This window comes from Salminus brasiliensis, chromosome 7 (assembly GCF_030463535.1).
Source record: "Salminus brasiliensis chromosome 7, fSalBra1.hap2, whole genome shotgun sequence".
Taxonomy (NCBI): Eukaryota; Metazoa; Chordata; class Actinopteri; order Characiformes; family Bryconidae; genus Salminus; species Salminus brasiliensis.
In genome coordinates, this window is record NC_132884.1 from 41,423,315 (window position 1) to 41,446,965 (window position 23,651).

At 40.4% G+C, this 23,651-nt stretch overlaps 1 protein-coding gene across 2 annotated transcripts in view; it reads right to left on the reverse strand.

Annotated features, from left to right (window-relative positions):
- The window catches only part of cntn3b (contactin 3b), a 124,040-nt gene that overhangs the window by 92,846 nt on the left and 7,543 nt on the right, over positions 1-23,651 (reverse strand). For both annotated transcript variants that reach the window (XM_072684918.1, XM_072684917.1), the window contains exons 2-3: positions 12,952-13,089; positions 2,304-2,439 (exon numbers count right to left, since the gene is read on the reverse strand). In XM_072684918.1, coding sequence (XP_072541019.1) covers positions 2,304-2,439; positions 12,952-13,089 — 274 coding nt within the window. The remainder of the gene's footprint in view (positions 1-2,303; positions 2,440-12,951; positions 13,090-23,651) is intronic.

The following is a 23,651-nucleotide window of genomic DNA, read 5'->3' on the forward strand; positions in this document are numbered from 1 at the left end:
TGGGAGGTCATGTTACAACCTGGACTATCAGACAATCAGAACAGATCAGAACAAAAACATTGGTATATTCTGAGAATGTTCCACTGCTGTCATGCAAACTTTTATGTCTTAAATTTTTTTTTTCACTTTTAGACATAATGTGAATCTGGCAGTTGTTTACATAGTGTCTATGTTTTCATGATTGGACCAATAGAAATGCTCCAAAAAGATTTTTTTAGAAAAAGATTTTTTTTCTATCTTTGGAAAAAATATTTTTATATTGACTTCCATTGAAAGTTATAAAGGTTTTTCCTTCTCCTGTAAAGCTGCAGTTTTGGAGAGCGGTTGCTGGATAGCTGGCTGCTATGGTAGTGCTAGGTGGTTGCTAAAGTATTACAGGTGGCTTTGCACAACATCATCACAAAACATGTTAACTTTCACTGGTTAAGTTAGATTATCCAGCACAAATTACCACTAATAACCAGCAAGAACCCGGCTGCTAGGATGTTTCGTGTGGTTTCTACAGTGTTATTAGGTGGTCAATATGGTATCCTAGGTTTTTGCTATGCCGTTGCTAAGTAGTTGCTGGAAGGCTGCTATGGTATTGCTAGATGGTTGCTATGCCATTTTTAGATGGGTTGCTATGGAATTTTAGAAGTGGCTAGGGTGTTTCGAGTGGTTTCTACAGTGTTGCTAGGTGGTCAATATGGTATCCTAGGTTTTGCTATGGCTTTGCTAAGTGGTTGCTTGAATGGTTGCTATGCCATTTCTAGATGGGTTGCTAAGGAATTTTAGAAGTGGCTAGGGTGTTTCGAGTGGTTTCTACAGTGTTGCTAGGTGGTCAATATGGTATCCTAGGTTTTGCTATGGCTTTGCTAAGTGGTTGCTTGAATGGTTGCTATGCCATTTCAAGATGGGTTGCTAAGGAATTTTAGAAGTGGCTAGGGTGTTTCGAGTGGTTTCTATAGTGTTGTTAGGTGGTCAATATGGTATCCTAGGTTTTTGCTATGCCATTGCTAAGTAGTTGCTGGAAGGCTGCTATGGTATTGCTAGGTGGTTGCTATGCCATTTTTAGATGGGTTGCTATGGAATTTTAGAAGTGGCTAGGGTGTTTCGAGTGGTTTCTACAGTGATGCTAGGGGGTCAATATGGTATCCTAGGTTTTGCTATGGCTTTGCTAAGTGGTTGCTTGAATGGTTGCTATGCCATTTCTGATGGGTTAAGGAATTTTAGAAGTGGCTAGGGTGTTTCAAGTGGTTTCTATGGTGTTGCTCTGTGGTTGCCATACATAAAAAAGTCAGGTGTGATCCTGTGACGGCAGCATGCCGCCTCTGTGTTTACCAAAGTCTTCATAAATAAGGCAGGAGCTGAGCGGTCTAATTAGAGAGCGAAATCCCAATCTGTTTGAAGAGCAGTGGTGAGCGGCGCACTCGTTCCCTTTGTTTCGCACAGTGCCTGTTAGTGTAATGGTTTAGCTCCTCTCCTGAACCCCCTCATCTTGCACAGTGAGTATAATCACACACCCCACTGTTGAGCTAGGCCTGTGTTCCCCGCTAAAGAAAGGGAAATGCATACATTTAATGGAATGTCACTCGCAAGGTTGTCTCGCCCTCCCCTCCCCTCCCCTCCCCTCCCCTGCCGCCCCCAAAGCACTTGCTTGAGGATTTGCATGATGCTGACCCAAGCTCTGAAACACAATCTACCACAGAGGCAGTGCCGGCTGCTATTTTCAGGCCAGACGTCCCCCCGGGGACCAAGCAGGGGACTTGGTATCTTGGAAATCTTGAGCACAAATTAGTCATTTAGATCTTTCCTATATTCAAAGCCATTTTTCCTCCCCACTGCAATGAAAGTGTACATTACTCTCCAGGTGGGACTAATACATCAAGCTTGAGAAAACCCAAAGCTCACACTGAGATCTGCACACACCAGGAAAATAATAAGTCTATACCTGTACAGCTGTGTTGCTCCAGCACTGAACTCGCCTTTACTTTCATAATATTCAGATTAAGCCATTTAGCGTATCAGGTCGATGTAACATAGGGGGAAAAAAAGCTCAAGTAGAAGCTCATGGAAAATCAGGTCATGCTGAGATGCTGTGGAGCAGAGGCACTTGACAATACAGTAGGTTACCGTATTTCTACAGAGGTAAACTGATGGGACAAACAAATCACCACTCCCCCGGAAAATCAATAGCAATCAGTACTATTAGTCTCCCATTCGATCCCCCGGGGGGAGGCACTGCCAAAACCAAACCACTGAAGTGTAGCACAGAAGCACTGAACACTTACAAATAGTCTTGAATAGTAAAGGGGAACGCTCACCTGTATTGTGGGGAAGGGACGCCAGACGCCTCGCATGTTAGAACAGCCTCTTGATTTGGGGAGTGGATGGGTAGAATCAGGTCAGTGGGTTCAGTTCTCCAGCTCGGGCCATGGAAGAGTGTATCCTGTGCACAAGCTGGTGAGAAATGGGGAAAACGAAATGAGGGTGACCAATAGCTTAAACTGCTAACACAAGCCAAAAATGAACTGAATGTTAATGGTTAATGGGGGCTTAATGGGGGTCCAGATCCAGTTGATTTGGTCCCTGATCCAATCACAGTACCTTAATGCTCAGTTTCGGTAAAATGTGCTGCTAATTAACACTGAGGTAAATCCCTTTGTTTCTAAAACACCACATTTTGGTCCATTCTTGGTACACCTTCACAAAGACGGCTCTACAGCATCCAACAAATTTGGCATTTTTCAAGATGCCACCACCCTACCAACAGTGGTGCCCCACAGGCCATTGATGCCAGAGGTGAATGAAGACTCAACGCACCACTCTGGACCAGTTAACCTCTATAATGAATACCCTGAATCACCTAACACAGCCAATGCCACGACACCTTGCTAGTGGCATTTGAGCCATGAATGATTAGATACTAGATAAGTTGTTAATACAGGTAGGCTCACCAGCTAAGCACACGGTCCAAACTTCCATTATCAAGAAAAAACAAACAAGCCTAGCTTTACCGGACCGCCACTGGCTGCATTGAATGGTCAATAGCATTTTAGCAATGGGGAGTTTGGGTCCTGTAGCATTTCCCGTCACCCTGCCTGGTAAAGGACTTAAGCCTTGCCCTAAGAGCCTTAAGATGTAGACCATATATTTACTAGTTTTTAGATGTAAACGACCCATGGTGGGTAATAAACACCATGCTAGTGATGCTGGCTAGGCCAGCAGTCTGCACATTATCGATGCTAACGCAGCAATGCTCAGTGGGGCTGGTGGTCACTGCAGTAGTGATGCTAATGCTGCAGAAGTGTTGCTAATGACATAAAAGCGATGCTGGGTGAGGCTGGCAATCGTCGCGGCCTTGCTCATAAAATAAAGAAATCAATGCAATGCTAATTGCGCAATAGCGATGCTGGCCAGTCCGGCGACCTGCGTGGTAGCAATGCTAACGCAGAAAATCCAATGTTCCCACAGCGGTGGCAAAGCTCGGTGGGGCTGGCAGTCACTGCAGTAGCGATGCTAATGCTGCAGAAGTGTTGCTAATGATGTAAAAGCGATGCTGATGGTGAGGCCGGCAGTCGCTGTGGCCTCTTCACTGGCTTCCTGGATTTAAATCTCTGATGCTGGCCTACAAAGCCAAGAACGGACCAGCCTCTCCGTATTGGAGCGATGGTCAAAAGCCGATCTGCACCAAGAGCCCTTCCAGCTTCAAGTGCGGCTCGGCTCAACCTGCCATCCTTTAAGATCCACGGAAGACGAGCGTCCAGACTTTTTACTGTCCTGCACCGAAGTGGTGGAACGAACTTCCCCTGGGTGTCCAACGCTCGCTGTCCTCAAACCCAGACTGAAGACCCTCCTCTTCTGAGAGGACTTGGGTGAAGAGTAGAGTATTGTGATCTCTATATTGACTTGTGTTTAGTAGAGTCTAAGATTAGAGGTATCTTGGAATTTTTTGTCTATTTAAACTAGCTGAGGTTATTCTTGAGTAAACAGTGAAGCTCTTCTGATCAAGAACGAGGATGCTGGGTTTCCTAAAAGCACATCAGCACTAAGATGATTCTTAAATGATAAAGCAAGCAAGTGGCTCATAAAGCTAATAAGCTTTTGGAAAACTCGGGGCGCTGTGTAACTGTAAGACTGTACTCTATTTTTAATGTGTGAAACATGGAAATGAAAAGCTACTGGATAGCAGGTCAGTGGCTATGTAAGGGAAAGTAGGTCCCTTTGCTTTTTATCCCCTGTGTAAACACAGTCACTAAAGCTGTTTTTTTCCTTCATTTGAGAAATGAATATTACAGGCTTTTCTATCCCAGAGCGGTGCAAGAAACTTTTTCATGCGTTTCTTACAAGTAGAGTTATTATTCAGATAGATTACTGGACTGCTCTTTTAACTGGGTTTCTTAAGAAAACAATCAATCCTCTACAAACTCTACCAAATCCAACAGTACAGAACCCAACCAAAGCTGAAAACAGACGTCAACTACTTTCTAAAAATATCCTGTCTTTTGTTGGAGTAACTGCTTCTACTGTCCAGGGAGGAAGGCTTTTTACTAGATTTTGGAGGAGCATTGCTGTGAGGATTTGAGTGCGGATTCAGTAACAAGAGCGTTAGTGAGGTCAGGATGTTGGATGATGATCATCACCCCACCTTATCATCCCCAACTACCCAACTCATCCCAAAAGTATTGGATGAAGCTCCACCATCCATCATTCCAGAGAACACAGTTCTTCCACTGCTCCACAGCTCCTCAATGCTGTGGGGCTTTATACCCCTCTAGCCAACCCTACTATTAGGCAGCAAGGTGCCAATAGGTTTATCTGCTCCGAAGAGTCCTATTCTATTAGCAGTACTTCTCTACATATTCTAGTAAAGCTGTTTATGGGGACAGAGTTTGGTAAATCAGGGCTTAATGATGGTAAATCAGGTAAGCTGTTGCTGCTGCTGCTGGAGTTGAACACATCCTCCACGCTGTGCTGGCTGGACTGAGTGGCGTCCAGGAGAAACCAGACTAGCTCACCGACAAGATCTCACTACTTTCTTCAGAATGACAAGCTCTTGCTCCTTATAATGTGTTTTTATTAAGCTTATAAATAAAGTTAATTTTGATATTTTTATCTACACCTTTAAAGATGTTCTTCAGGGGTACTTAAAAGTGTACTATGGTTCTACACAGCAATTAAAGAACCTTCTGAATACATAAATGGTTCCCTGCCTCGTTAAAGGATTCTTCAGTTATGAGGCAAGCCTCTTGTAGATGTTTTGTCACGAAATCTTCCAAAATTAGCACCAACAAGAAAATGTTCCACCACTGTTAGGAGTCAAAGAATCAGTTCTCAGTATATCATCAATACAGCACTTGGTCAATTCTATCTTCTTTATTTGTGGCCTACTTTCAGACACTCTTCGCAATTCAATCTGCACAATTGACCTAACAGACACCCTCAACTGGCTAACACTGCTCTAGATCAACAGGGAAAAAGGACCTGAGCCATCTTTCCTATCCGATGAGAACACGTCCAATTCAGCTCCCATGGACGCCATGGTCAGCTCAACTGGGACCCCATTGCGGCACTTGAGCGCTGTATTTACTCTGCAAAAGGGCCACGTTGTACAGTGGAGAATCTATCTCAGCTTTTTTTCACCTTCTTAGTGTCGCTAAAGGGTTCTGTAACCCTTCGCCTGCTACTGGGCTCAATCTTGAGCACAGCAGCAATACAGAGGAAGAGAGCACTGAACCTACTCATGGGTCATCAAAAGTCATCAATTATTCCTGAGTTAAAAAATTAACGATCTGTAGTGTGACATTTATACTGTGCTTAATTTACATTACCACTGTCAGGATTAATGTCTGGATTAATATCAGTTATTCGAAAAATGGATTAAAAAGGATTATTTCATAATAGTACGAATCGTCTTCACAAAGGGGAGTGACACTATGTCCAAATGTTTTTGGACAACCCTTCTAATGAATACATTCGGCTACTTTAGGTTGTACCCATTGCTGATACAGATTGTCAATAGAACAGGCCCTCTACAGCAGATAAACATGAACCTATTGGTACTAGACATGGGTTAGAGGGGTATAAAGCCCCCCAGCATTGAGCTGAGAAGCAGTGGAAGAACTGTGTTCTCTGGAATGATGGTTTTTATAATAGTTTTGTATAATGTTGAATAATCTGATGTAAATACAGTCGTACACTAATCAGCCATGACATTTAAACCACCTGCCTAATGGTCCATGTAACCCGCCGGTGGTCCATGTCACCAGTTCACTGGTTGTCCTTCCTTATAGCACTTTTGGTAGGTACTGACCACTGCATACCGGGAACACCCTACGACCCTAAGCCTGATGTTTTGCCTGCTTCAACACATCACCTACAACTTGACAGCTATCATTGGAACCTAATAATCAAAGTAATCCAAGTCATCTGTCAGTGGTTTTAATGTTATGGCTGATCTGTGTCTAGAGCCAGCTTAAATTGAAAACAGCTTCAAAAGTAGAAAAAGAGTCTCTACAGTCTTTTTTCTCTACTAATAATTATACTGTCAGCTTTCAAAAGTATCCAGGCATGGACATCCCTGTCATTGATTGGTTCTCTGACCTGTAATCTCGTGTAACGTCCTCATACAATCATCTGATTTCACTGACGCTTGAATGATGTCTATAGAGAGTGAAAACTGATCCACTGCCAGAGTATAATCTCTCCTGGATGTTGTTAAATGTTATTGGGCGTACTGCTATGTTGACATACTTAAGATCCTTCTCATGAATCAAAAAATCATTGTTGTATTAAGCTTGTAAATAAAGTTAATTTTAATATTTTTATCCACCTTAATTATCTTAAAAACGGGTTCTTCAAGGGTACTTCAAAGCCTACTATGCAACTTTACAGTAATTAAAGAACCTTTTGAATGTGTAAATGGTTCTCTGCCTAGTTAAATGGTTCTTCAATTACAAGGCAAGCCCCTTGCAATTATATATTTTTTAAATTATCACCAACCAGAAAAGGTTCCACTATTTAATGAATCAATTATCAGTACATAATCAATACAGCACCAAAAAATAATTGAATGCAAATACCTACAAATGTGTTTTGGCCTTATTCCGGTAAACACCACCACCACTATACCTTGTGTAGTAATTCATTTACTATCTGAACGACCATCTGTAGGGTCAGATTTATCAAATTTATAAACTTTGAGGGTGAAAGATTGTCATATTAAGGTTCTATATAAGGTGTAAAATGTTGCTAGTTTTAGTATATATAGATATATAAATATATAAAAAAGATATCCAGTCAAACCAGCTTTTATCATCCCCTGAAAGAGCCGACAGTGCAGAGCAGGGACATATGTCTAAAGGCCGGATATCACCGCCTTCGCAGAAGATAGATGTATTCCATTACTTGTATGGGTAGAGGAAATTTCTGACCATTTTATTGATTTCACATCAATATTTATATAAAACTGTCAGAATATAAGGCTTATGTAACTTACAACAAATGTGTTTCCTGTCTTTTTGTGCATGTGTGGGTTGCTCTGCTGGTGGGTGTTCATTCACATGTTTGAGCTCTCAAGGACAGTGTTAGCGTAGGGGTCGGATTCTAAGACATTTAATGAAATCTGAAGACAGTAAAAGTCAAATAAAGAACAGACACAGCTGAAATTAAACTAATTAAATAATACAAATCATGAGGCAGGCACTGCAGTTTGGTAACAGTAGTGTGTAAGTGATACAAGCAATATGATGGTCTAAAGTTATTTTATGAAGATCACAGTAGTTTTCAGTAAGTTTCCACATTAATCGAATTCGGTCAATCTGCCAATCACATTTCTGAGCTTTTTAAAATTAATGTATAAAAATGAGAGTGGTCCAGCTGCTTAAGTGTTCACCATGTTATTGGGAGATTGCTTGCTTAAAATCATAAAAAAATCCTAAAATTCAGGATTGAACAGGGTGTTCTTGTAAAACCTTGCTCTTATACTAGAGCAGATCACTGCCAGATTGCATTATACCAGGGCAGCCATGGTTCTACTGTGGTACGAGTCTATTGACTTTACTGATTTGTCTAATCAGACATGAAGCTGTGTGTGGTGTAAAATTATATATATAAAATGTATAAGCAATAAAAAAATATTCACAAAAAACTCCCAATCATTGGGAGTTTGCAGGTCTGTGGTGATGCCACAGCCATCCGTGAGTTCCAGAGTGTATTACCAGCCTCATTGTCTATAGATACAATAGATCTAGGCAGGATGGCCCTTTCTCTGCCCCATCACTCAGCGAGATGCGAGTCAGTATATGTTTCTATTAAGTTTTTTATGTTTTTTTTTAGAGGGTTTAGCATCAGTTAGTGTTTGAACATTACTATTTTCATTGATATTTAATTTGATGATCTAATGATAGACTTTTTGCAGGATGTCACATCACAGTTCTTCTTCATTCCTTTTAGCAATGCTAAATTAGTGGACTAAGCTAGGCCAAGCTGGAGTTTGCCTTCCCCATAATGAAGAAATCTGATATACGGCCAAATAAATACCAGTTATAGTACTTGTATGTAATTTATGTACTATGACACATATGGTCCTTGCATTTCCTTGTATTTGTATTTTTTATGTTTTTAACTTTTGGACATAATTTGGACAATTAGACAATTTATATTTCTTTTTTTTACATTGTATCTAAATTTCATGATGAATGGACCAATAGAAATACTCCAAAATGGCTTGGATAAATTATTTTGTATTGATTCCATTGGAAGTTTAGAAGGTGAACTGGCGGTGTAGTGTGTTACTGGCGGTAGCCTTTGTAACATTGGTCCCAGTTTTCTGCAGGTCATTCACTAGGTCCCCCCGTGTGGTTCTGGGATTTTTGCTCACCGTTCTTGTGATCATTTTGACCCCACGGGCTGAGATCTTGCGTGGAGCCCCTGATGGAGGGAGATTAGCAGTGGTCTTGTAGGTCTCCCATTTTCTGATTATTGCTCCACAGTAGATTTCTCCACACCAAGCTGCTGCCTATTGCAGATTCAGTCTTCCCAGCCTGGTGCAGGTCTACAGTTTTGTTTCTGGTGTCCTTCGACAGCTCTTTGGTCTTCACCATAGTGGAGTTTGGAGTGTGACTGTTTGAGGTTGTGGGCAGGTGTCTTTTATACTGTTAACCAATTCAAACAGGTGCCATTAATACAGGTAATGAGTGGAGGACAGAGAAGCCTCTTAAAGAAGAAGTTACAGGTCTGTGACAGCCAGAAATCCTGCTTGTTTGTAGGTGACCAAATACTTATTTTCCATCATTATTTGCAAATAAATTCTTTAAAAATCAGACAATGTGATTTTCAGAATTTTTTTTTCTCATTTTGTCTCTCATAGTTGAGTCTACCTATGATGTCAATTACAGGCCTCTCTAATTTTTTTTAAGTGGGAGAACTTGCACAATTGGTGACTGACTAAACCCCCCCCCACTGTATATATATATATATATATATATATATATATATATATATATATATATTTATATAAGTAACAATTTGACTGAGATGTTAAGTCCAGATAACACCTTTCCAAACTCTCCCATCTGACCAATCAAGCTTGAGGATTTTCTCTAGCCTCTCAACCAATAGGAGGAAAGCTAGCTCCTTAGCTATTTTCAAACACAGTAAATTGATTGGTGTTTCATTACAGAAATATTATCTATATTTTCTTCATTCGTCATTTTGGGTTTATTAATTCCATTCTCTTAAATCACCTTTCCTGTTTACCTACTTGTCAATCAAACACATGAAGCCCTGAGCAGCATATCCTGCTTCTTCTTAAAGTGCGAGACATGACGCGACGTGCCTCGCATTAAAAAACCTGTCGTCTGAACGCTCCTTCAGATTGGAGTGCTGTAGTTCCCCTGGAGTAGTTCCCCTGGAGCAACTCGGCCTTAAGTGCCCTGCTCTAAGGCATGATGGAGGCAGTCAGAAGATACTTGAGCTGGAGGCACAAAGCAAACTGGCGGCTTGAAAGGATGAGTGAATTACCACATTTTATAGATAAGTAAATAAACAGAAGTGACCTCCTGCATGTTATAGATAACTGCACATCCTCCCAGCATAACACTGTGTTACGTAAGGGCATGCAAACTCAAGTATTTGCTCAGCAGATTTTTTTATTGACGAGCAGAGGGAATAACTGGGGACAGCCGAGTCTTTAGCAGCACAGTGTGAGCTGGGAGAGTATCATTTAAGAGCTTTTTGGTGAAAATCAAGGGATCTTGCTCATGCCGAAACTGTTTGATACAGCACTGCGCAGATCAGCCACAGCGCAGTTCTGAGGCATGACATCCACTGACGGGACTTTGTTTCTGAAACCTTATCTTCCAACTCAGTTGTCAAGGCCCATCTGTGAGCTGTGTCTGACTCTGCACTGCCTTGCTGATTTTTTTGTCTTGTAGATTTCGCAAAGCCATCGAAAACGCCCTCAGATTTGAACAACCTTAAGCATAGGTGGTCCAATTGGGCCTCATAGCACATTATAGCCCCCTTTGACATTCTTACTGGACTCCTACTATAGCTACTTCTACATCCGTGACTCATGAGAAGCTACAATAGAATAAGCCTGCATTAATAACCATTAAAGCAACATGATGTATCAATTGTATACAAAAATAGCAGCTTTAGGATCACACTGATGCTCCACTGACTGGAAAAGGGAGAACATCGTCTCCGTCATTCCCACTCTGGGCCGGACGGAGCGCTGCTGCTACTGCACTATGGAGGTTTGGTGGTGGAGCTGCAAGAGGAGAACCTCTCTCCAGAACTGCTGCTGTGTCACGCTGCATAACCCATAGAGTCATATTAGTGTAGAATCCTGTAGTATTACTCTACAATTCAACACTTGAATAATAAATAATTAAAAAAACAAAACACTATTTGGAAAAAAGTATTGGGACACCTGCTCATCCATGGTTTCTTCCAAAATCAAGGGTATTAAAAGAGCTGATTCTGCTTTTGTTGGAGTGACTGTCTCTACTGTCCAGATAAGAAGACTTCTACTAGATTTTGGAGGAGCATTGCTGTGAGTATTTGATTGCATTCAGGGACAAGAGCATTAGTGAGGTCAGGATGTTGGATGATGATCACCACCAGCATGTATTGATATTCAGAAATATACTGAAATATATAAGTTGATTTAAATTTCCCATATACTCCAATATTTGAAGGGGATTTATATATATATATATATATATATATATATATATATATATATATATATAGAGAGAGAGAGAGAGAGAGAGAGAGAGAGAGAGAGTATAAAGTAAAACGCTGGCTCAGATGTCTTTCCAAACATCTGACCATTCAAGATTGAGGATTTTCTCTAGCCTCTCAACCAATAGGAGGAAAGCTAGCTCCTTAGCTATTTTTGTTGTCCCAAAAGTATTGGGACACCTGCTCATTCATGTTTTTTTTTTCCAAAATCAAGGATGTTAAAAAAGAGCTGATCCTGCTTTTGTTGGAGTAACTGTCTCTACTGTCCAGATAAGAAGACTTCTACTAGATTTTGGAGGAGCATTGCTGTGAGTATTTGATTGCATTCAGGGACAAGAGCATTAGTGAGGTCAGGATGTTAGATGATGATCACCACCCCACCTCATCATCCCCAACTCCCCAACGCATTGGATGGAGCTTCACCATCCATCATTCCAGAGAACACAGTTCTTCCACTGCTCCACAGCTCAATGCTGGGGGGCTTTACACCCCTCTACTAGCCCACGTCTGGCATTAGGCAGCATGGTGCCAGAGAGTACCTCTCTACAAGGACTAGGGACTAGACAAGCTGTGCATATGCATTTGCACATATGTGTCATTAGAAGGGGTGTCCACAAACATTTGTCCATATGGTGTACTTACAGTATATGTTAAGCTACTTGCTATTTGATATGTATTGTTTATGTAGTTAATTTACAGTACCCCATTTTTCTTGGTACACAGGGGCCCATAAGATCTTAGCAGTGCCAATAGCACTGTGTGTGTGTGTGTGTGTGTGAGGTATGGGGAGGGGGGGTTGTCACCTAGGAACAATGAATGGCCCATTTGACTCACATTGGGCTCAACCTTCACTTTCAAGCAGGGAGCTCAGCTGGCACAAAAATAAAGAGCGAATGAAATTCACTGTTAATCCCATGAGTGCAGAAGGGCGTACAGAGGCAGCGATTTCTGGGGAGATGCAGACACAGTTCCATCCCAAAGTTCTAGATAATCATCTCTGACATGTCCATAGCCACGGATAGGATTCAAGTCCCAGCGGAGCTCCGGGAGCTCGAATGTAAAAGGCCCCAGAACGAATGGGTGAAGGGCAGCAGCGCTTGAACAAAAAAAAAAGAAAAAGAAGAAGAAGAAGTGCTTTTCTAATCAGTTTCAAAGCCCATGTTCAAAGCCCCAGTCAGAGCCGAGGATCTAAATCTCACAAGCCAGAAGGCCTGCGAACACGGCGACTATCAAAAGGGATTCAGCACTGTAACAACCTTCATATCATCATATGGCACTCGCTGTATTTGCTTTGTTCTCTGAGAAAATACACATGAGTACAGCAGCTAATTATAGCTAAAGCAGATCATGTCAGACGTAATTTTGAAAAAAAAAGCCTTAAAAAAACATGGTGATAGTGATAACGACTGGCGTTCGCCGCCTCTGCCTGGCCTCTATCCCACACTTGATAAAATATTCCCGATAGCATCAGATCAGCAGTATCTGAAAGTCATGTACTGTATTTACAGACATTCAGACCGCCTTTTTACCTCAAACCCTCCCCTAAGCATCATGAACATGATGTTAAAAGTCTGCAGGTGTAGCTTCCAGCCCAATCAATAAAATAATAAATATTAACATGGCATCACATGACGACGAGTGCAGCTGAAATGTAGATTAAAAACAGGGAAAAATAAGAAAAGCATTTTTTTTTGGAATGAAATGACGAGTAAGACGTTTTACCTGCGAGGCAGCCCATGATTGATAGCAGCGCTAGCCGTTTCCATAGTAACGTCATCTTCAGTTGCCAAGGGCGAATATGACTCTCATCCAATTGCTTGTGAATGGAATGATTTTTCCCTTGAATGCGAGATGGATAATCTGTGGGAAAAGTAATTACAGAAATAATTAAAATGAGACATTTTGGGCCAAATGTGACAGCCTTTTTTTTTGATTTCCTATTCGCTTTACAGACACATCAATGATTACACTTTTGTTGAAGTGATCACCTCCACTCCACTGGAGAGAGTGGAGCTGTTAAAAATGGTAGGGATCAAAAATTATTTATATATATAGCAAAAAGCGGAAACATCAGCATCTCCCTATCGCTAAAGCTAAAGAGAGGTCTCCGGCATTCAAGAGACCTTAAGCACATTCCGCTCGGGTTTAAAAGACTCCACGTAGACGGAGCCAGAAAGCGCCAGCTGTAATAGCAAGATGACATTTTGATTATGAACCGTAGACAAGAGCCGGAGCCGTGTTCTTTAAAGTGCTCTGTAATTGGAACTCCTTAACCTCAGCCTCTTAGAAAATATACGCCATGCAGTTCGGAAGGTTAAGAAGCTCGCCGTCGTCTGAATTATGCGCTGCTTGTCAAGCTCGGATAGGAAAAAAAGAAAAAAAAAAACACACAACAACAATAAAAAAAAACAAACAGAAGCTTGATTCCTCACAAAAATGGGGAGATTTGCATCTGCCGACCTCAAAAGCTACTTCCCTTCACCTATTAATAGGCCCTGTCAGCCCAAATATTGCACTCGGAAGCATGCAGCGCTAGGCTAAGCAGAATGCTGGGCGCTTTCTCACTGTTTTCCGCAGAGGTTCCAGCCTGTTATGATTCGGCTGTAGCCTGGATTTGTTCCAAGCTGGTACAGAGCTGGATCCGCCTTCAACAAAGCTCAACATCATGGTCACTGACTGCTGGACTCAAGGCCTGGGATTTAGCCCTTTGATGGAATACTGCAGCAAGCTTTTTCAGAGCATGTTTAGCAGTTGTATGGGTTGTGGTGGGATCAAGGGGTTGCTGCACCTAGAGTAGGTGCCGGTAGAGATGGAATTAGCAAGGATTGCTCTGCATACCTTTATCTTAACACTGGTACACTGGTGTACATAAAGGTGCTACAAGGGGTTCTATAAGCCATGGCATAGAGGAACCACTTGGCTTCATAAAGAGCCATGTTTGTAAAGAGATGTAGAGCTATGCTATAGAACACCTATTGGCAAAAAATGCCACCTTTGCTTCTCTGTTAATCTGCTGTACCACTGTAGAGAAGTAGTGTCAAAAGAATAGGTTTAGAGGGATATATAACTCCCTCTGGCACTGAGCCATGGAGCAGTGGAAGAACTGTGTTCTCTGGAATGATCTTGGAGCTCCATCCAGTACTTTTGTTTGCGATGATGAGGTGGGGTGGTAATAATCCAACACCCTGACCTTACTAAAGCTCTTGTTGCTGAATTCAATCTAATCTTCATAGCAATGCTCCTCCAAAATCTAGTAGAAAGTCTTTTTCCCTGGACAGTAGAGACATTTACTCCAACAAAAGCAGGAGAAACTATTTTTATAAAGAATTTTTATAAAGAATCTGTATTTTAAAGAATTGATTTCAGAAGAAACACTGAATCAGCAGGTGTCCCAATACTTTTATCCATATATCATCTATGGACATGTATCATCTAGTCAATTCTAATCTATAAACAGTCATAAAATGTGAAAGTTGGGACTAAATTCACCTTATCGATGCAGTAAAATGCATAAAAGGCAGGTTTTTTACTGCAGTGGTCCAACATCACCTGAAAACAAGGGCTTCAACTATCCGTCAAATCTAACATCTGTCCAATTTTTGCAGATACAGATATGAAACCACTCAATTGAGAGAATCCGGGAACTCGGCTGGTTCTTCTACAGCTACACAGCAAACAAACCAAGACTGTTTAAATTGTTTTTCAGACAAACACACCAAGCCCGACTAGCCAAGATTGCCAAAACTGCCATTTGGGAAACATTTGAAAGCATTTCTTAGAATAACAAATGCTGTTTCTCTCCTCTTAGCTCCCAGTTTGTGTCTTAGGATGCCAGTAACTGTCATTTCTCCAGCGGTCTCAAAGAAAATGTGAAATCTTTTCATTGCATTCAAACTTGCAGACAAGCCCAATCTTCTCTAAACATGAGATAAATAGTCCCAGAGCGTTTAAAGATGTCACCCCTAAGGTTCAGTATTATTTGTACACACAGTCTGTTCTCGGGCTTTGGCTCGAGCCGAGATTTCTCTTGCCTTTCGCTAGCTGTGCCTCCTAACCCCATAAATAGAGATTTGGAGCGCGGATGAGCCGCTATCGTTTGGTTAGGGTTGCATAATCTTCGGTGAAGGCCTTGGCTCAGCATGGCAGCGCTGGTGTGAATAATCGGTGGGCGTCTGTTGCGATCCTGAGGACGGAGGGGGGTCCCCGGGTGGATTTGCCCGGCGACTTAAGTTTGGGAGATGCGGCCTTTCACTGGGTTTTCTCTGTCAGATTAGATTACACGGCTCCACATTCACCCGGACACAGAAACGAGAGAATTAACGGGCACAATCCTCCGATCGCCAGTGGCGATATCATCCTATGGCACCTTTTAATTTGAACTCACATCTCCACTCCAGCAGGAAACCAGGCAAGTCTGTGTTCCGGGGGTACATTTTTCGACTGGGATCGAAATGATAATGAGCTGACAGAACAGCAAACCACGGCCTCCTGCTTCCTAACTGTTTGTGGCAGTTTCTAAAAGGCCTGGCCAGTGCGAAAGACATCGGCATGCATCGTAATTACAACCAATCTCTCATCTGTCCCCATAAGGACAGTGTGCTATTATTATCCATAGAGTGTGAGAAGCAAAACGATAAGCTCAAGATTGCACTGCCAAACTAAATGAGGCGATGCAACCTCACCTTCACAATAGCGCTACGTATGTAATGAAACCCACTGACCGGTCCTGTTTCCTTGGCAAATGAGGAGACCTCCGGTGCATACTTTAACAGTTATAGATGCTCAACAGACAAACATCTGATGAACAACAGGGAAAAGGAACCCTCCCCAAGACAGAGTGCAAGATGCGTTGCTACTAATACGTCTGACTAACTGGACACAATTATTCAGACACAGTCACGTGTACATTACAAGAATTGCTCAGTATCCACTATGAATTATTCAGTATCTACTTTGAACTAACTATTTAGGATCCACTATGAATCATTTAGTATCTACAATGATTTATTCAGGATCCACTATAAATAAATCGATAACTACTAAGAGTTATTTAGTATCTACTATGAATTATTCAGGACCCACTTAGAATTATTCAGGGTCCACTGTGAATTTGTCAGTGAATATTAGGAATGATTTAGTATCCACCATGAATTATTATATAACTACTATTAATTATTCAGTGTCTACTTTGAACTAATTATTTAGGATCCACTATGAATTCTTTAGTATCTACAATGATTTATTCAGGATCCACTATGAATAAATCGATACCTACTAAGAGTTATTTAGTAGCTACTATGAGTTATTTAGTAACAACTATGTGTTCTTCAGGATCCACTGTAAATAATTCAGGATCTACTATAAATTTGGCAGTAACTACTATGGATTATTCAGAATCAACTATGAATATTGCAGTACCTACTAAGAATTATTTAGTATCTACTATGAATTATTCAGGACCCATTTAGAATTATTTAGGGTCAGTAAAATATTAGGAATTATTTAGTATCGACCATGAATTATTCTATAACTACTATGAATTATTCAGTTACTACTATCTGTTAGTCAGTATCCTTTGGGAATAATTCAGGACCCACCATGAATTTGTCAGTAACTGCAATAGATTATTCAGGAGCCGCTATAAACAATTTAGTATCTACAATGACTTATTCAGGATCCACTATGAATAAATCAATACCTACTAAGAGTTATTTAGTAGCTCTTATGAATTATTTAATAACCACTATGTGTTCTTCAGGATCCACTGTAAATAATTCAGGATCTACTATAAATTTGTCAGTAACTACTACGGATTATTCAGAATCAACTATGAATATTGCAGTACCTACTAAGAATTATTTAGTATCCATTGTGAATAATTCAGGACCCACTATGAATTTATCAGTAAATATTAGGAATTATTTAGTATCCACCATGAACTTTTTCTATACTATGAATTATCCAGTAACTATTATGTGTTAGTCAGTATCCATTGTGAATAATTCAGGACCCACCATGAATTTGTCAGTAACTGCAATAGATTATTCAGGAGCCGCTATAAACAATTTAGTATCTACAATGACTTATTCAGGATCCACTATGAATAAATCAATACCTACTAAGAATTAATTTAGTGTCTACTATGAATTATTCAGGACCCAATTAGAATTATTCAGGGTTCACTATGAATTTGTCAGTAAATATTAGGAATTATTTAGTATCCGCTATGAATTATTCAGGATCTACTATAAACTAACTATTCAAGCTTCATTGTGAATTATTCACTAATTACTATTAAGTATTCAGGATCCTCTATATATTGTCCAGTATCTACTATGATTCATTCAGCATCCACTATGAACTATTCAGGATCCACTATAAAATAGTCAATAACTATTATGAATTTGTCAGTTACTACCATATGTTATTCAGTGCCCACTGTGAATAATTCAGGATCCACTATGAATTATTTAGCAACTACCATGCATTATTCAGTATCTACTATAAATTATGTGTGCACTATGAATTATTCAGGGTCCACTATGGATAACTCTACTATGAATTATACATGTCATTATAAAAACATGCAGTTAAACCACATGTACACACCTTCCTAAGAGTGCTTTAACTGGCGTAGAACCTTAATATTACATAATGGTTCTTTTTTGTTAAATCTCATTCGCAAAATAGTTCTTTTGAGACCAAAAATCGTATGGATCAAAGGACCCGTTGTGGTTCCTTTTTAAAAGTGTTAAAAAAATCTATTTTAATCATGGAAACTAGGAATGCACTGATTCTCTGGCAAACAAGGGGACCTCTGATACATACTTAGGACAGTTAAAGAAATCCAATCAATAAATATCTGATAAACAAAAGACTAAAAAAAAACAAGACTGGTTGCATGATGCATTGCGGCAAATCTAACTAGCTAACCGGATACAATTACACACACAGTCATGTGCATATTGCTGGAATCATCTCTACTATGAAACGGGTGCACAACGTGCTACACGCTATTAATGCAACTTAATCACAAAATGTGTTCGAAAGCCAGGCAACATATGAAGGGAGGGTTTGTACGGTTGTCACTTGCTGTCACAGTGAATGGACCAGATGCTCGAGTATTAGTGGGGGGATACAGATAGAGCCAAGCTTTTAAAAGTCTATGAAAACCCAGCTTTCTAAGCTATGATATACAGAGAGAATAATTTCATTGTACCTTAAATAATTTGACAACACTGGCACATTCTTAAACTATGCATTCTAATACTATATATTACTATATATTAAATCCATGCATATGCCATATCCATATATCCATATGTATACCCATGCATAGGAAACATGCACATGTCTCATCTCAATCTCTTTATCTATTGTGTCTCCTGTCAAGATAGTGGATCTATTAGGCAGTGAGTGAACAGCCAGTTCTTGAGGGTGAACCAGGTAAATGGCCAGGTAAAAGAATCTGAGACACTTTGACAAGAACCTAACTGTGATGTTCTCGACGACTGGGTCAGAACATCTCCAAAACATCAGGCAGGTCTTGTTGTATCGGGACTGTTCCAGATGTGCAGTGCTCAGTACCTACTAAAAGTGCTCCAAGGAAGGACAACCGGTGGAACGGCGATAGGGTCATGGGTACTCAAGGCTCACTAATGCTCATAGAGGTCCCACAACACAACTTACAGGACTTAAAGGATCTGCTGCTAATGTCTTGGTGCCAGATACCCCAGGATATCTTCAGGGGTCTTTTGGAGTCCATGACACAACAGGCCAGAACTGTTTTGGCGGACCTACCCAATAATAGGGCAGTAATGGGATGGCTGATTGGCATATGTACGCTACTTTTATGTTTGGAACAGTGCCATAGAGTGTTTATAGTGCATGTTAATATATATATATATATATATATATATATATATACTGGCTATATATGTGCAACCTTAAATTTTCAGAGAGTAATGCAATCTTCTAATTTACGCTTGTGCCTCCCACCAGAAATGACTTGACAGATTCCCTGTGTTTGTGTGTAAATGACACTTTACGCTCTAATACTCTGGATGATACATGCATGAACATATGGGATGAAAATGGTGGAGATAAATTGCTGTGTAGTAATGGTTAGCGGTTGACACTAAAAGCCCACTACAATGATTGCAATAGATTTCATGCTCTCAAAATATATTCCATGTTCTTGTCAGCTGTGTTGTTTACCCATGCAGTCATGCGGCCTTGTAATCATTGTTTAAGTAATTGATTGTCTATCATGCTCTGTGGATGACCGATTGATCATGGTATCTGGAGACAATAGGGTACCTCAAGGGAGCATGATCATATGCATACACTCATACATGCCAAAAGATGACAGGATGTTTAAACTCTAAGAAGTCTAAAAACACTGAAAATGGGAATGCAGTCTAATCTCGGTGTATAGAAACCATATAAAGTTCTGGGATGACAACCCTGTTAACAAACAATGCATGTCGCACAGCCTTCCTCGAATAACAAGGAAATCAGATGTTAATAATTAATTTCCCTGCAGGATTAATAACAGCAATACTATTTTTTAAAGCAGCTTTAATATGCAGTTATATGTACAGTAAATGCATCAGGTTCTGTTTTGCTTATAATAAACCTTATGTTATGCTTATTCTCTTGTATTCAAATAAACATTCATGAACCTGCAGTGTTCTTAAGTCTGTTGTATAAAACAAATTTCAATGTCCCTCTGAATATTATTATAATAGAATATTAAAATATGATGTTATCATCATTATTATTATATTATACCATAGAAAGGTTCTATTGGGTTTCAGTGGTTGCTGGATGGTACTGCTAAAATTTAAAATCATGACATTTCCCTAAATGTTTGGGTCTCACTTTATGTACGTAAGTATCTCTAATAACTGTGTAATTACACATTAATAATCACTGCAACAATGGTGTAACTACTTGTCATCTGTTCACTGTAACAGATGGACTACAGTAGCACAGCAGACCTAGGGATGGGGCTATAGACTAGACACTGGTGGACAGGATGATGAAGGGGCTGGACGTGGGAGGAGCTAAATTAAAACTGCAAGAACAAATAGTGTTTATAAACACTGAACATTGATAAGAAACACCTGGCAGTGATGATGGGGCTATAGACTACTTATTGGTGGTGGACAGGATGATGAAGGGGCTGGATGTGGGAGGAGCTAATTAAAACAGTAGGAACAAGTGGAATTTTGCTATTAGCCCTATTTTGGACAAGACAAGACAACCATCTTCACCATTTGCATTAGACACAGACATGATTGTCAGGAATGACATTGAATATATGTAAAATATTAATCTCAATTAAAACATTGGATTATCGCTATCCAATGAAAAACATATATCTCCTAAATGGTGATTTTACAGGAGAAGGCGAAACTGTACTTTGAATGGAAGTCAATGTAAAATAAGAGTTTATTCCAAATAATTTGGAGCATTTTTATTGGTCCACCACATCCAGTTATTCACACAGTGTACAGAACAACTACTGGGGTTATGTGTATTTATGTACAGCTTTCAAACATGGTGGAGGTAGTTTCACAAACTGTTCCAGCTGACAGTGAGAGCTTGCCAGGTTAAAGTACAGCTTCCAAACATGGTGGAGGTAGTTTCACACACTGTTACAGCTCACAGTGAGAGGTAGCCGGGCTAAAGTACAGCTTCCAAACATGATGGAGGTAGTTTCACACACTGTTACAGCTCACAGTGAGAAGTAGCCAGGCTAAAGTACAGCTTCCAAACATGGTGGAGGTAGTTTCACACACTGTTACAGCTCACAGTGAGAGCTAGCCAGGCAAGTATCTTTTATTAAAATTATGTCCACTATATGTGTTGCACCCATTGCTGACATAGATGTGCAATTGCACACATACATACACAACCTGTCTAGTTTCTGTAGAGAAGTATGGGCATGGGCTAGAGGGGTATTGAGCTGTGGAGCAGTGGATGAACTTTGTTCTCTGGAATGATGATGGTGCTGCACCCAGTACTTTTGGGATGAGTTGCAGAGTTTCATCCAATTTCCTGAGCTTGCTAACATTCTTGTTGTTGCTGAATGCAATCAAACACTCACTGCAATGCTCCAAAATCTAGTAGAAAGCCTTCACTAAAGACAGTCACCCCAACAAAAGCTGGATAAATTATTATTTTTAATGCCTTTGATTTCAGAAGAAACAATGAATAAATAGGTGTCCCAATACTTTTGTCCATTTTGTATGTGTTGTGTATTTTGAGATGTAACAATATTATCCCCCTGTATTTCCTATAAATAATATCTCTTGTAATATTTAGTTTCACTACAGATTCACTCACTATGTGTCCTTATATGTAAATATTAAATACGTATATTTAATAGCTTACATATTGGTAGCTTGTATATATTAGAACTGTCAGTGTATTTTAATGTGTTTATTATGTGTATATTCTTACTGTGAGGGACTACTCACCATCATGATCTTTACTCACCTTCACACCCATGTCAATTTGACATTACAATAAATGTGAATAATATTTTCAGTTATTTCACACACGTTTCTGTATACTGTGTAGTACTGGGCACACAGCTGCACCTCCAACCCAGGAAGGTGTACAGAGTTGTCACTGTCACTGATAGGCCATTCTGCCTTTGCACTCTGGCACAGTCAAACTCTCTAGTGGGAGAATATTTGCATTCCCTCGACTGCCATATGGAACATGTGCATGCGAAGGCACCCGTCGTCACAGTGAATCTAATTTGCATGCTTTTGACACTTGACCATGTTAATGAGTCCATATTCCTCAACAGGAAAAAAAGCAACCAATAGCACGTCGCAGTAAAGGCCATGAAGTTCATCAGGCCACTGAGAAAATGACAGCGGCCCTGTGTGTCATCTTTATTCCCAACCATTCCTGATACACCGAAGCTTTGTCCTAGATGAACTTCAAAAATAGCAGAGCTGAATGTCATCAGCCTGCCATTGCTTGCTTTTGCCCCCTCAGATTAAAGTGGCATTATGGGAGAATTGGTATTTCTTGCTTCTGGGCTCCTTCCAGAGTCAGGAAGTGGAATTCGCACTTTGTGCCACCCCCAGAAAGAGGCTCACATGCATTTCTGGACAAGCTGTGAGATCCAGAAGCAGCATTTGTAGGCAAAGTAGCATGTGGACTGAGGCTGTAGAGTAATACTACAGTTTGCAGTGGCAGAGATACCATGAGTGGATCATAACAATGATTTTGAAGTTGTTATTTTAGGGTAGAAATGCTACACAATGCTGCTTTTAAGGTGTATTAGACAAGATTTGACCTCTAGTGGTTAGGAGGAAAACAAGGCACACCTCAATTCTTTTTCTGCGAGACTTCAGTAAGGCATTTAGCCAGAGCATGTCCCATGTCATAATGCCATAATAAACACTCATTTAGATGTTTCCACTGGCTGATAGTTCTTTATGATAGGATCTCAGGGGTTTATCAGTCACTACCTTAGTTAGTTAGTTAGCATTGCTTGCTGGGGCTGACCAGTATTACATATATACTGTATTTCCCAGATGGAGGTTCACCCAAAGCTTTAATAGCCCTCTAAATGATATAGATTCATCTACTCCATTTATTATGTACAGTCTGTCACTAACAGTTCAGAGCATTATTCAGATTTACAGCATACCTATAGCATCCAACCCCTTCACATGTAACAATTCTCTCCACTGTAGAAAAGCAGAGATGGGGGGTAATGGAGCAATGAGGAGATGAGAAGATGGGGTGGAGTAATAGGGTGATACGGGGATGGGGTAGAGTAATGGGGTCATGAGGAGATGGAGTGGAGTAATAAGGAGATAAGGGGATGGGGTGGAGTAATAGGGTGATGAGGAGATGGTGGCAGAGTAATGAAGCAATAAGAAGATGAGGAGATGGGGTGGAGTAATAGGGTGATCAGACGATGGGGGAGTACTGGAGTGATGAGGAGATAAGGAGATGGGATGGAGTAATAGGGTGAGTAGGAGATGGAGTGGAGTAATAGGGTGATGAGGAGATGGAGTGGAGTAATAGGGTGATGTGGAGAGGGGTAGTAATAGGGTGATAAGGGGATGGGGTGGAGTAATAGGGGGATGAGGAGATGGGGTGGAGTAATAGGGTGAGGAGGAGATGTGGTGGATTAATAGGGTGATGAGGAGATGTGGTGGATTAATAGGGTGATGAGGAGATGGGCTGGAGTAATAGGGTGATGAGGAGATGGGCTGGAGTAATAGGGTAATGAGGAGATGGGATGGGAGCTAAAATAGTCATTATGTTCTACATATTTCAGTTTTAAATTAGTAAGAAAAAGGAAAATCGACTGAAGCTCCTTTAATGGATTGAACGTTCCATAATTACCTCTATTACACCTCTGTACCTGCTCCATACTCTAG